The following is a 15,810-nucleotide window of genomic DNA, read 5'->3' on the forward strand; positions in this document are numbered from 1 at the left end:
TAAGTCCAGATATAGGGAATGGTTGCTTGGCACATGGGAAAGTAGGGGGAAAGTGAAGCTCTTCTCCTCCCTTGGGTTTTGTTTTCCCTCCTCATGGGAAAGTTTGGGAAAATGAGCCAACATTAAATGCGCATTTTTCATGACCATTTTGTCCTCATTTACAATTTAGAATTACAATATATCATTAAATTCATTCTTTTTTATTTGATTTTATATGGGGTATAATTGAAAAATTATACGAACTTTGTTTTCCATTCCTACTCAAAACAAACATGGGAAAGGAAATAAAGTGATATCTCCCGGTTACTTTCTCAGCATTACCAAACATGGGAAAGAAATCTTCAATTTCTGATCCCTTAAGAAATGACATGGGAAGTAATTTCCCCTCAAATCCATTCTGTGAACCAAACAAGACTAATTTGAGGTGGTCATGTAACTTGCATGTTATGGTTCTTATTAAGCTTCTAGAGAGAAACCAAGGGTCTCACCTTAAATAACAAAGTTCAAAACAAAGTAATCTGTTTAATTTTGCACGTAAAATTTTGGTGAAAGTTACCAAAGTGGCATTTTGGATATTTCATACGTTGCTATTATTATTTGTTCGGGAGACAATTATGTATTATATACAAAGCTGAATACATTGATCAAATTGCAATTACGCCAAAACCTATACCAATTTTTCTCTATTATCAAGCGGAGTTGTCCAAATAACTTCATTGTTGGTGTTGTTATACATATCTGGTTGGTACTAGAAATGACCTACCATAAATAGCCCACCAGGAGTGGCTTACCAGATATTTCCTAGCCAATATGGCTTACATGATTACTTGAAAGTTCCCAGTCAAGAACTCGTTCTCAACTAAGAACTTGGGGGCTTGTTGTTATACATATCTGGTTGGTACTAGAAATGTCCTACCAGAACTGTCCTACCAGAAATAGCCCACCAAGAATGGCTTACTAGATATTGCCTAGCCAATATGGCCTACCTGAAATGTCTTACCCATTTCAATATTGCCTAGCCAATATGGCTTACCCGAAATGTCCTACCCGTTTCAATATTGCCTAAACCAAGATGGCCTAGCCGAAATGTCATACCCGAGCAATATGTGCTAGCCAACTCCTACTGCCTCAGCCATGTGCAGACCACCACGCACACCTTTGATAACAGATCACCACGTGCGTCCTGACATTTCACCAGGCCACTACACCCTGTCTCCTGACAGCCCATGCCTTCCCCACGTGCTCAGCCCATACTCCACTTAGGATGACCCATACCTTCCCCACGTGCCCAGCTCATTCTCCATTGAGGCTGACCTATGCCTTTGCCACTTGCCCATTAAACAACGGCAAGTGGCCCTCCTCTCCTGCCTATATAAAGGAAGAGACCCCTCTCCAGCAAGGGCTCCAATTCTCCTCTCCATGCGCATATCCGGAGACACCCAAGCTCTCCATCTTCCTCTTGTATTCAGGCTCTCAAGCCTCTCTCTATGTATAATGTAATACTCATTTATAATAAATACCAAGCTCTATAGTGGACGTAGCCCTATTCATGGGTATTACACTATAGAGCTTGGTATTTATTATAAATGAGTATTACATTATACATAGAGAGAGGCTTGAGAGCCTGAATACAAGAGGAAGATGGAGAGCTTGGGTGTCTCCGGATATGCGCATGGAGAGGAGAATTGGAGCCCTTGCTGGAGAGGGGTCTCTTCCTTTATATAGGCAGGAGAGGAGGGCCACTTGCCGTTGTTTAATGGGCAAGTGGCAAAGGCATAGGTCAGCCTCAATGGAGAATGAGCTGGGCACGTGGGGAAGGTATGGGTCATCCTAAGTGGAGTATGGGCTGAGCACGTGGGGAAGGCATGGGCTGTCAGGAGACAGGGTGTAGTGGCCTGGTGAAATGTCAGGACGCACGTGGTGATCTGTTATCAAAGGTGTGCGTGGTGGTCTGCACATGGCTGAGGCAGTAGGAGTTGGCTAGCACATATTGCTCGGGTATGACATTTCGGCTAGGCCATCTTGGTTTAGGCAATATTGAAACGGGTAGGACATTTCGGGTAAGCCATATTGGCTAGGCAATATTGAAATGGGTAAGACATTTCAGGTAGGCCATATTGGCTAGGCAATATCTGGTAAGCCATTCTTGGTGGGCTATTTCTGGTAGGACAGTTCTGGTAGGACATTTCTAGTACCAACCAGATATGTATAACAACAAGCCCCCAAGTTCTTAGTTGAGAACGAGTTCTTGACTGGGAACTTTCAAGTAATCATGTAAGCCATATTGGCTAGGAAATATCTAGTAAGCCACTCCTGGTGGGCTATTTATGGTAGGTCATTTCTAGTACCAACCAGATATGTATAACAACAAGCCCCCAAGTTCTTAGTTGAGAACGAGTCCTTGACTGGGAACTTTTCAAGTCAATCTTTGTTTGGCTGAGTCGATGAGTCTGTTGTGAGTAATGAGCCTTAGCTGCAAATGGTTGGAGGTTAGGCAAGCTGTACACCTTTTGATGGCGAGTTCGTATAGGCCTTATGGCGAGGTAAATCATGGAGAATCAAGCCTTGGTAGGTCTTGGTGGCGAGGTGAGCCGTGATGGAGTTCACACATACAATTTCGCATTTATGACGTAATGGAGATGTATGTAATGATGACGTGATGAGGATGTATGTGATAATGATGTGATGAGGATGTATGTGATGATGATATGATGTATGTGATGATCATGTGAAAATGATATATGTTACGTGACACGCTACATACTAATTTATGGACGATATACCCTTTTTCGTCTCACTTTAACCATGGCGGGACCTCGTCGTCTCTCTTTAAACCATGGTGGGACAGGTTGGCGGTGGTGGTGAGGCGAGCTGACATACAAGATGTCTCCCCAGCCCCCAAGTTTCTAGTAGAGAACTAGTTCAACTGGGACCTTTATGTAAGTTCCTTGTTGGCGGAGGCAATCAACCGGTATTTTGGAGAGGGGAAGCTTTTGTTCCTTGGAGAATTAACCTCACAAGGTGATCGGGTCCATATGCGACGTGGAGATTGAGCATACGAGGTGCTCGGGTCGGCTACGACGTGGAGATTTGAGCATGCATGGTGCTCGGGTAGACCATGCAAATTGGAGATTTGTCATGCAAATTGCTCGAGTAGGCCATGCAACGTAGAGATTTGTCGTGGAAGCTACTCGGGTAGGTCATGCGACGTGTGTTCGACCCACCAAGCGACTTGGAGATTGAGCATGCAACGTGCTCAGGTCGGCTACGACGTGGAGACTTGAGCATGCAAGGCTCTCGGGTCGGCTACGCCGTGGAGACTTGAGCATGCAAGGTGCGCCGGCTACGCCGTGGAGACTTGAGCATGCAAGGTGCTCGGGTCGGCTACGCCGTGTAGACTTGAGCATGCAAGGCGTTCGGGTCGGCTACGTCGTGGAGATTGAGCATGCGAGGCGCTCGAGTCGGCTACGACGTGGAGATTTGAGCATGCAAGGTGCTCGGGTCGGCTACGCCGTGTAGACTTGAGCATGCAAGGCTCTCGAATCGGCTACGCCGTGGAGATTGAGCATGCGAGGCGCTCGAGTCGGCTACGACGTGGAGATTTGAGCATGCAAGGTGCTCGGGTCGGCTACGTCGTGGAGATTGAGCATGCGAGGCTCTCGGGTCGGCTACGCCGTAGAGACTTGAGCATGCAAGGCTCTCGGGTCGGCTACGCCGTGGAGATTGAGCATGCGAGGCGCTCGAGTCGGCTACGACGTGTAGACTTGAGCATGCAAGGTGCGCCGGCTACGCCGTGAAGACTTGAGCATGCAAGGCGCTCGGGTCGGCTACGCCGTGTAGACTTGAGCATGCAAGGCGTTCGAGTCGGCTACGACGTGGAGATTTGAGCATGCAAGGTGCTCGGGTCGGTTACGCCGTGTAGACTTGAGCATGCAAGGCTCTCGGGTCGGCTACGCCGTGGAGACTTGAGCATGCAAGGCTCTCGGGTCGGCTACGCCGTGGAGATTTGAGCATGCAAGGTGCACCGGCTACGCCGTGGAGACTTGAGCATGCAAGGCGCTCGGGTCGGCTACGCCGTGGAGACTTGAGCATGCAAGGCTCTCGGGTCGGCTACGCCGTGGAGATTGAGCATGCGAGGCGCTTGAGTCGGCTACGACGTGTAGACTTGAGCATGCAAGGCGTTCGAGTCGGCTACGACGTGGAGATTTGAGCATGCAAGGTGCTCGGGTCGGCTACGCCGTGTAGACTTGAGCATGCAAGGCTCTCGGGTCGGCTACGCCGTGGAGACTTGAGCATGCAAGGCTCTTGGGTCGGCTACGCCGTGTAGACTTGAGCATGCAAGGCTCTCGGGTCGGCTACGCCGTGGAGACTTAAGCATGCAAGGCTCTCGGGTCGGCTACGCCGTGGAGACTTGAGCATGCAAGGTGCGTCGGCTACACCGTGGAGACTTGAGCATGCAAGGTGCTCGGGTCAGCTACGTCGTGTAGTCTTGAGCATGCAAGGCTCTTGGGTCGGCTACGCCACGTAGACTTGAGCATGCAAGGCTCTCGGGTCAGCTACGCCGTGGAGACTTGAGCATGCAAGGTGCGCCGGCTACACCGTGGAGACTTGAGCATGCAAGGCGCTCGGGTCGGCTACGCCGTGTAGACTTGAGCATGCAAGGCGTTCGAGTCGGCTACAACGTGGAGATTTGAGCATGCAAGGTGCTCGGGTCGGCTACGCCGTGTAGACTTGAGCATGCAAGGCTCTCGGGTCGGCTACGCCGTGGAGACTTGAGCATGCAAGGCTCGGGTCTAACCTGGGGGTTAGCCATGCCAGTAGTCGGGTTGGTTATTTATTCCAAGGTGGTCACCTGGCTCATCCTTTGGAGTAGCACACACCACATGCAAGGTGGTCGGGTTGGTCATTTTCTCCAAGGTGGTCATCTGGCTCATCCTTGGGAGTAGCACACCACGCATGCAAGATAAGCAGGTCGGTCATGCATGCAAGGTGGTTAGCTGGGTCGTCCTTGCGTGTAACACACCACATATGCAAGGTGGTGGGATTGGTCATCTTCTCCATGGTCATCTGGCTCATCCTTGGGAGTAGCACACCACACATGCAAAGTGGTCGGGTTGGTCAATCAATGCGGTGGATGACCATGCAAGGGGTTCGGCGCATGTGACGCAAAGAGTCGGACATGCGAGGTGTTGGTTGACCATGTAATGTGCTCGGGTCTGACTTGAAGGTTGGCCATGCAAGTAGTCGGGTTGGCCATTTCGTCCGAGGTGGTCAACTTGGTCAAGCACGCGAGGTGGTCAGCTCGGTCATGCTTGCAAGGTGGTCAAGCATGCAAGGTGGTAAGGTGGTGCTTTTCTATTCCCATATACATAATACCGAGCCGATTTGCGAGCACATTGGAGTTGCGGTACCGAGCTGGTTTGGGCACACTAGAGGTGTGGTGCTGAGCTATTCACATAATAATATTGTGTAAGTGGGTCGGTCATTTTCGAACATGTAAAAATATATATTTTGTGCCTTCACGTGGTAGGCCTTAAAAAGGGTCTCCTGATGGGAACGACCACAAGGCCTCTTAATACTAGTGTTTGCATAACAGAGGGAGGAATATAGTACACAATATTTTAAGGTAAATATCATGGCAGCAGGAAGAGATTTATTCTCTCTTTAGTGGGCAAGCATGATTGGAGCAGGAAATTGAGTAGGAGGGCACATGGGTATCCTGGTCCGACATAGGGGATGGGAATATTTATAAAAAGACATCAAATGCTCTTGGAGATATGACCCACATTATAATATGGTTCATGAAATGGGTGCCGTGGAAATGCTATATGTGACCACTTTAATAATAATTAATCATTAAAGCAAGAGATTTCTTATCTGTTTATGCACTTCAACGGAGAGCGACGCCTGGGAGGAGGAATTGCGTAATAGCGCGGGGTAGCAAGGATGGAGTCGACGCAACTGGAGCTCCGACAACCCCTGATTTCTGATAGGTCCATAAGGACCAGGTCGGCACATCTAGACGGCTCGGTCCGCACCTGGTCGACCTAGACGATACCGGGTCGGCTGGGATCATATCTGGTCGGCTTATACACAGTTCGGTCCTCGGGTCTAGTAGCCAAGAATTTTAGTGGGATGCTTTGGGACTGAGTCGAGCTGTTTCTCCATTTCTTGTCTCGCTTGCTACCCTTGATTTTCACAGGTGGAGGGCCCTAGGTGTCTTGAACAAATTTCGCAGCTGAGTAGCAACCTGCTCTGCTCGTCACAGTCGGCTAGACGTAGCTGGACCATGAATATGGTTTTCGGTGGAGATGGATTTCGAGGTGGAGAAGGATGAGAACGACATAAACCTTTCGTGTCGTTTCCCACAGACGGCGCCAACTGTTAACGGGTGATTTAGCACGGCCCTAGAGGGTATATGGTCAATCACACACATTACACAGATTTAGAGTGGTTCACCCATGAATAGGGCTACGTCCACTATAGAGCTTGGTATTTATTATAAATGAGTATTACATTATACATAGAGAGAGGCTTGAGAGCCTGAATACAAGAGGAAGATGGAGAGCTTGGGTGTCTCCGGATATGCGCATGGAGAGGAGAATTGGAGCCCTTGCTGGAGAGGGGTCTCTTCCTTTATATAGGCAGGAGAGGAGGGCCACTTGCCGTTGTTTAATGGGCAAGTGGCAAAGGCATAGGTCAGCCTCAATGGAGAATGAGCTGGGCACGTGGGGAAGGTATGGGTCATCCTAAGTGGAGTATGGGCTGAGCACGTGGGGAAGGCATGGGCTGTCAGGAGACAGGGTGTAGTGGCCTGGTGAAATGTCAGGACGCACGTGGTGATCTGTTATCAAAGGTGTGCGTGGTGGTCTGCACATGGCTGAGGCAGTAGGAGTTGGCTAGCACATATTGCTCGGGTATGACATTTCGGCTAGGCCATCTTGGTTTAGGCAATATTGAAACGGGTAGGACATTTCGGGTAAGCCATATTGGCTAGGCAATATTGAAATGGGTAAGACATTTCAGGTAGGCCATATTGGCTAGGCAATATCTGGTAAGCCATTCTTGGTGGGCTATTTCTGGTAGGACAGTTCTGGTAGGACATTTCTAGTACCAACCAGATATGTATAACAACAGTTGGTGTTTTTATTTATTTTTAAGAGACTCAGAGCAAATAAAATATATTATGAGTACACCATTCCATGCATGCAATATATAATATGAAAACTAGAGTATAATAACTAGTCCCTGGGGAGTTTGGTCGGTGACTTTGCTTCGGGTGCTCAAAAGGATCAAAATATATTAAAGATTATATGTGGATATGTTTTTTAATACAAGCACTACAGGGTACTATCAAGCTGGGAGTTTGAATTTGCAAACTAGAAACTTTGGAGGTTTCTCACATACAATACTAAAGTGTCATGGAAGTTTGATCTTCAGACCAATGATTTGGACTAAATCCCCGTTAGCCATGTGTGGATATAAATATGAGATCTTAGAGATTAAATATTAAACTCAATACTATTTTATTTTAAATACCAAAAATGATTGGTGTTTTAAATTGGATGCCAGTTGTAGAGTCATACAAGGAACTAATATAAATTGTATTAAACCTCAATATTATCACATCACATTTAACTAGGGGTGGGCACAGTCCGGTTCGGGCCGTTTTTTACTTCAAATTGGAATTGAAACTGGTACTATTTATCTGGTTTGGTTTGGTCCAATTTTAATAAAAAAATTTATAAAACTGTCCAGTTCGGGTTGAATCGATTTCGGTCTGATTCCGATCCAATTTGGTTTTGAACCGGATTATTATTATTTTTTAATTATTTTTTTAATACAAATTTCAACCGAAATTTTATTTTTTTGGCTTGAAAATTAACAAATTATCCAATTTCATACAAAAAGAAATATTGGGGCTAGAAAAGAAAGTTGTTTTGAAATTTAACTTGGGTAAATATTAGTTATGAGATTAAAAATATAGCATTAGATATAAATAAATAAAATTATATATTTTTTAATTTGGCCGGGCTGGCTCAACCCGGTTTGGTTTGTTAGGGTATAGAATTGGAACGGGAATTGGTTAGAACAGGATTGGTTCAATTTTTTGAATTGAATTTGACTTTTTGGTCAACACGATTTTTTTCGATTTTTTTCAATTCGGTTTGATTCAATTGATCGGTTCTTCGATTCCGATAGCCCTACATGTAACTCTCTCTTTCAATAACATAATTCAGTTGGTACACCTCCTCATATTTGAAGTTTGCCATGTGTCCATCCCACAAATTTATATATAGATTATGACTGCAATGCAATATCATCTGAATCTATATACCCCAAAATTGTGATTACAATTGTAAATTTTCTTTATTTGTATATACCCTAAGAGTGTGACTGTGACTACAACTGTATGCTTTATGAACCTCCAAAACCTCCCAAGTTTTGCAATTTTGACATGTGCATGAGTTCGCTCTTTTGGTGTTTGTGAATTTGTGACATAAGGCTGCAGTGATTGGAGCTAGAGCGGTGCAACTGGAATGTTGGGCTGTAAGGCCACCACCGTCTCTTGTGGGTGTTTTGATTTCCGACTGCCTTTCCTGTCCTCTTGTGGAGGTCTCTGCTCAGTAATTTGCTTAGATTCCTTTGGGTGTATGCTTTATTCTAGGCTCTCTTTTTTATCCTAGTTTGCTTGCATCTTGTTTGTTTTTCTGTCTTGTAGTTTTGCTGGCGGTTTTTGCGCCTTTTATTGAAGTATTTTCAGAACAAAATAAAAATAAAAATAAAAATAAAAGTCTCCTTGCTTGAATTTCATGTACATGTAGGCATGCACCACTAGGCCACAACAAGCTACACCTACTATGTCAAATTTCTGGATGGTTTGGCAACAATCTCATTATGCACATGGATTTTTATTTTTATTTTTATCAAAAAGAAACTTCATTAGATAAATTTCAATGGTACAATCGAAGACATCAACAAGACATCTAAAGTAACAATCTCAAGAGGTCAACAAACTAACATGCTAAAAGCAAAACTAACACAGATAAAAACCGCACTAAAACTACTAGCCCACATCACCACAATTAATCATAAGTCCAAACAAAACCTATAAATCCAACATAACCAAAACCCTAAAACAACCTATGAGCCTAAACGAACCCTACCACCACCACCTGAAGAAACAACATCGCGGCTACACCCACCACCGCATCCATAACAGATCTGAAGAAAATATGATTACTAGCGATCTACCTGCGCATTATGCACATGAATTTGAAAGTCTCTTATCTATCCCCATTCTTATTTATTAATTGTACTTTCTTTTTTGGCTTTCTATCACAAATAATTCACTTACTCTTCTGAATTTGATTTGAGACATAAAAAGTCTCCTTCCCTAGTATAAGCTCGAAATTTATCTAAGTGGACCACAAGGCAACTATGTCAATCGTTGAACGGTTTGACAACACTCACAATGTGCACATGATTTGCATGTCTCTTATAAAATAAAGGGTGTTGTTTGTTGGCCAAGAATTTGTAGTCCAAATGATTGAGATATTTGGTCAATATTATGTTCGATTTACTCTCTCACAATATCGATTTTATGAAATAACTTAAAAATAAAGGGAGCTGTCAATATTGACACTCTAAAGAAAAATCATTATGCATTGCTTGAAGTTCAATTCCTTTGTTTAATAAGGAAGGAGCGCATGATTTTTTATATATATATTTAGAGTGTCAATAAAAACTAAATTTGAGTCTATCACGTTAGCAACTTTGATTTGAGATATCTAGAATACTTATTATCAAAAATGAAAAGGCGAGAGATTAGCTAGACAAATGAATAAATGAAAGGACTTGTAGTTAATCCGGTGTGCCCCAACAACAAGGACCACTTGCCTAAATAACTAAACAGGAAGACGAGACGAGTTCTAGGTTTGACTTTTAATTCAATAACTGAACAAAACACGAAATTCTAGACCCATTTCCCAAAAAACAGAACATGAAGTTCAAAATGAAAAGAAATCCTCAATCACCGTGTTTGTTAAACAATTTGGACTTCGGCTTTCATTGAATCATTGAGAAAGAACTGGTAAAGCAAAAAAGTGTTTGGCATTAGAAAGTTTCTTTTCATAGGGGTTTTTTTGTGTGCCAACTTTAGAGTTCAAACATGTGAAATTGGACTGTTTTTTTTTTTTTCTATTCAACTAGTTGAATTGGCTCGGATGAATTTAATGAATAAGTGGGTCTCTCTTCTTAATTTTGGAGTGCATAATTGGGCTTAACATAATTTTTATATATTTTTTTTTATAATGCATACTATATAGATTTATATAAATTGGAGGCCCTAAACGGCCGCCTTACTTGCTTGTGCTTAGAGCACTTCCAGCGGCATGCCTAGCCCAGACAAAAGGCACCCTGGGCTCCCAAAACTCATTCCAACGATGAGATCCACCCTTGGTAAGAGGTGGGCTCCACTAAGCCCGAGCCTAAAGTCAAGCTGACCTCATGACGTCAGTGATCAATTTAAATACAAAAAAATTGAAAGAAAAGGAAAAAATTCCAAAAAATTTAGAATTTTTTTTTTCCTATGCCTAGTCATGTTCTTCACTTTCCACACAAAAACTCCATACAAATTCCTTTCCTCATCTCTCATGTAAATAGTGGTTGTCCTTAGGTTACCATGGCAATGAGTGGGAATGCATCAAAAAATTGCTATGGCAGACACTATTCACATGAACAATAAATGCCCTTACCTTTTACCATGACAAATGAGCGAAAGTGCTCTTAGGGCGTCCCTTACTCATCTTTCTTTCATCCTTTATGTTATATATTTTCCTTCTATCTTCAACTAAAGGAATCAAAACCAAAAACTAAAAACAAAATGATGATCACCAAACGGGCCTCTGAGTTTAGGTATGAACTTGTAACCTTTAAAAGATAATGGCCAATTTAACATTGACTTCATAGCTTGGGAAGTTTTATGTAGTTGATCTATAAATAAATAAAAATTATTATTTTAAAAATAAATAAATAAAAGTGAATCATTTCTTGAGTCCCTCCGTAACTTATCAATTATTGTATAAAATTTGGAAACGGATTTAGTGACTGAGATTATTGATTTTCACATATTTGGATGGTTCCATTTGAACCCAAACAATCACCATAGAAGTTTTTTTTTTTTTTTTTTTTTTTTTTTCTTGAGAAATTCTGGAATTGAATTCATAGTTCAGCCAAAAAAGACACTAACCACAAAGGGCCAATACAAACTAGCTACAAAGGACCATTACAATAACAGAACGGTCTAACATTAAAATTAAGACACTCTGGTGCTCCTCCGCTAACAATCATGTAGGATCGAAGAAACTCTGACATAAGCATCCCAACTAAGATTGTAAACTCAGAATTTATAATAAAAAAATAAAAAAATAAAAAAAAAAGATAAAGCTTGAAAAATCAAAGCCATAACAATACAAATAAAACTCTTACAAAGGAGAAATAAAAAGTTCTCACAAAGGAGAGGTGAAAAGCTCTCTCAAAGAAAATGTGAAAAGCTATCACAAAAGGAGGGGTGAAAACTACACAAAGAACCCAAAGAGTTTTTGCAACTTATTCCAAACATAAAGAAACTGCAAAAAGAAGAGGGGCGAGGGGACCCTCAAAGTGAATACAGCTCTAGGAGTGTTTCTTGGGAGAGAGGGGGCTAGTACCCTAGAACAGTTTAATCCTTCTGAATGAGACTGTAACCAAGGAATGAACATCTATAGCAGCAAAAGATAAAAGAAAGAAAAAAAATTGCAGGATAATTTAGTTCTTGCTACAATTCTCTTAGAAGCCAACATCAACATCTCATAAGTGAGAACAAACATCAAAGTTGCGCATATATGTTTACAACACTTTTTTTCTGTATGTTAATTTTAAAGAGTTTTCCACATCATTCTACATCATCATCCTCTTTCTCATTCTCATGTCTAGCATTACCATTGACACCAGAAACTAGCTCAGCTTCAAATGCTTTGGAACTTGAAGGCAACCTCTCATACATTTTGGATCCCAATGGAAGAAGCCTACATTCCCCCACAGTAAGAGTTTGGCTGAGTTTCTCATAACTCCACCTCTGCTGAGCATAGACTACACCTGCAAGGATAATTGCTGTAACAGGTATGGCAACATCCCCAAACTTGGAGTAAAAATCCGTAGTTGGGTTGACAAGCTCGTAGTCCTCGGCAAAGTAAGGATTGAGCACAGGAGCTCTCACATAATCATAAATGTGAGGGAAAAGTCTGACCAGTGTGTTCGCGAAGAAATAAAACTTTCTAAGTGGTTTACAATCAATCTGCCACACAAGGTTGCCAATGATTTGTGGGAGAAGGAAAAAATCTTGAATAAGACCAACATACTCCTCTAGCTCAGTTTCCCATTCCCACATTGCATGAGAATTTGCTCTAGCGATTCTGTAACTTTTTGTCCGAATAGATCTTCTGCTGGTGTTCATACTATGAATGACAAGAACAATTATATAGCCAATAAAATGTATTGTCAAGGTAGTCAGAAGCACCCGCTTATCACTAGGGACACGATGTGGCTCAAGAGGAGTTTGTGTTAGTAATCTGATTCGGGATTTCCAAACCTTCTGACAAAGCCTTAAAGTCAGTAATAATGAGACCATCACAATAAACTTTACCGTGTAATCAATTATATGGAACCACTGACTGTTGTCAAGGTCATATGAAGATGTTTCATAGGATTCAGAAGATATCTTCTTGAAAAGCGCTTCAGCACCTGTGACCAGAGGAATGCTATACCCAATGGCTTGGATACCTAGCATGACTAGAGACATGTAAGGCACGGAATCAACATTATGTCTGATGTAAAACAGTTGGCTTAGAATGCCAGATATTGCCAGGGAAAGAGTCAATATCCTGAGAATTCCCTCAATACCCCGACGAGAGAGAATGTCTTCCCGTTGTTTCCTGTACATAATCGGAAGAGTTTTGAGCTTGACTGTACTAAAGTAAAGGGGGTCATCTTCATTCCTTCGGCTGGCTATTGAGATACTTGCAGCTGGATTGACTAACCATCTAGATGTAGTTGGAGGATAGGACACAACCACCTCAATTAAACAATCAAGCCCAGCCTCAAGATCCATGCTCTCATACAAGATCTTCCACGAGGCTCGAACATCCCTGCAACCAACTAGATACATCTTTCCAACATGTGGGTCATACAGACCCTCCAAGAAAAGCACAGAGAAATTGCTAAAAGCTTTCCCAGAGATGGTAAGTTGTGCTGATACATTCAGAAGGAGCTGCTTTTCAGTGTATTCAGCCTTCGTGTGGTAAGGAGTCTCCTCTTCTGCAGTGGAACCATTTTGTGGAGACCAAAAGCGCCCAAACAAGGGGCCAACAGAGAGAATCTCCATCTGAATATCTGTTCTAGGAGGCTGAGCATTTCGCATTGGATCAGGAACTGCAGACACATGAAGGGTTAGATCTTCTGAGAGAAGAGAAAGACTGACTTGAAAAGCTTCTGTGTCTTCCAGTTTGGGAAAATTCAGCAATGATTTCTTGATGACAGTTCCAACACTAAAGGCCTCATTTTTTTCCAAGACAACAGCAGCTGAATCAATTTTTGTGTACCTGTAGTATGGATGGGAGGTTCTTAAATAATTCCACAACTCTGTAGGCTGCACTAGCTTTTCAAACGAGAGAGGAAAGAATGATGCACCGCTCTTATTGGTGCTGGATAAACTTCCATAAATAATGCTTCGTTGCTTTATGGAAAAAGAGACAGGTATGTACAAACAGATCCGACTATTGCATCGACTCCCTTCCACATCAACAAGTCCAAGGCAACCAGCCATGCAAAGCTGCCCACTGGTAGATTTCCATATTCCCTCAGCAGCAACAGTCATGTTGTTAAGCCCAGATCTCTTTGCTGCGGTATACTGATTCTCTAGTGGAGAAGCAGCTCTAAACACAGCTGAAACCCTTGCTGAACTGGCATTTCCCTGGTCATTTTTTTGTTCACACTTGATATTCTGCATAAAAAGTTTAACACCTCTAAAGCTTCCATCTGATGCCTTAATGTCTTCATCTGCCACAAACGGACCCAGCTTACTGCAAAAATCATCAGTGGCATTGCATCTCCAGTTTGGCAAAACAGTGAAAGCTTGGTCCCTTGCAATTTCTTCAAGGATTTCACAAATAGAAGGACCTTTATAGATGCTAACGCCACCATAGATCAAGCTATCATTGTAAGGGTATGGATCACATGCTCTTGACACTATCTTTTCAGATCCAAAATCGTAAGCTGCAGACTTTCCCAACTGCGATGAAATGTGAACCACATCAAAATACTTTGAGTTTGACTTTGAATTTAAACTTCTTAATTCTCCTTGGATAGACCTATTTGTCAACGTGAAAGTCATTGGATAGTGAAGAACAAGTAGAATTTGATCATCTTGAGAAAGAGGAGGATCAGACTCCCGAGAAGCCTTCAACCACTCCCAAGGGTTAGCAGAATCAGAGTCCCGAGAAGGCAACATTGTACTCCCCAACAAACACATTACTCTTTCCCCACCATTTTTCTTTGATTCAGTGTAAATCCCTTGGAAGGAAATTGGGATTTGAGAATGGCCAGGCCATATCTGGAATTCAGAATTTCCTTGGTACCCATAATCTGCAAAGCCACCATCTTTAGTAATGCCCAAAATCATGAACCCACTAACACTTACAGACTTCTTGGATCGATGGGCACGATCAACATCCGTAACCCAAAACGATACCAAGTTCGATGTAGTATGATTACCCCACGACTCTGTTGGGACTTCTCTATCATCAAATGGTATGATTGGGGCATTACCCACCTCCTGCCTCCAGTCCCCATTAACAAAAAGTAGCTCCTCTTTTATGCTATACGCCTTATTATTTTCAGCTTTCAGTTCAGAAGCAGAAGAAAGAACAATTCCACATTGTTTCTTCACTTCATCTATTCGATCATAGTTATAGGTAACAGGGGTTTCACTTCTTCCACTCATAAAATCAAATTGTGGTTCTACATGGTATGGATATGTGAACCCCAAACTCAACAAGCCATACACACTCCAAACCACAACAACCAAAGATGCAATCTTCATGATCTCAAAAGTTTTAAATTTTATTCAGCTGCCCAAAAACTGAACTAAAGAAAATTTCAAGACCCAAATGTTCAATCTCAAAATCCTACACAGTACTCACCCCACAAGACAGAGACTTTAGTTACCACATTTCATCCACAGAGGTCAATGAACAAAATTGGAACACAAAACAATTTTCTTGAAAGGGTCAATCTCAAGCCTATACTTTCCTGGGTAATGTTTATAGTCTACCAAACATTTGAAGTAAGGAAGACAAACCTGAATCTATCCCCTCTTGCATGGATAATGGATTATTGTGAAGGTGAACCCCACTTTCTGAAACTTGGATCTTGGGCTTCAGCGAGAGAGAGAGAGAGATAGAGAGAGAGGAGCTTAAGCTGGACTTGATTGGATCTTGGGTAGGAAAGAGAGAAGAGGAAGAGTGAATCTGAAGTTGAGCTGTTTCTGGTGTTTTCTGAAGCTTTTGGTGATTTTTTTCCCACCGCTCTACAAGTGCGTGTAAGACGACTTCGAAGATATTTCTTTTCTAGAAATAACGGTCAACTCCCAAAACAAGCCACTCCAAACTTTCTCAATATTGTTCTAAATTCGTATATAAAAAAATATTGTTCTAAATTTGTAAGAAATTCCATTTATTTTCTTAATAGGGTAACTACCACTCCAAACTTTCT

General features: G+C 42.4%; 1 protein-coding gene across 1 annotated transcript; it reads right to left on the minus strand.

Moving 5' to 3' along the window:
• Window positions 1-11,778: 11,778 nt before the first annotated feature.
• Window positions 11,779-15,643, minus strand: LOC110760079 (PII, uridylyltransferase (DUF2921)). Its single transcript, XM_021962266.2, has one exon. The coding sequence runs from the start codon at window positions 15,137-15,139 to the stop codon at window positions 11,936-11,938; it is 3,204 nt and encodes a 1,067-aa protein (XP_021817958.1). The 5' UTR covers window positions 15,140-15,643; the 3' UTR covers window positions 11,779-11,935.
• Between the last annotated feature and the right edge of the window lie 167 nt (window positions 15,644-15,810).

The sequence above is a fragment of the Prunus avium genome, chromosome 3 (genome assembly GCF_965620075.1).
Source record: "Prunus avium chromosome 3, drPruAviu1.hap1.1, whole genome shotgun sequence".
NCBI lineage: Eukaryota > Viridiplantae > Streptophyta > Magnoliopsida > Rosales > Rosaceae > Prunus > Prunus avium.

Coding starts and splice junctions, on each gene's coding strand:
- LOC110760079 (XM_021962266.2), bottom strand. CDS start 15,139: ATGAAGATTGCATCTTTGGTTGTTGTGGTTTGGAGTGTGTATGGCTTG.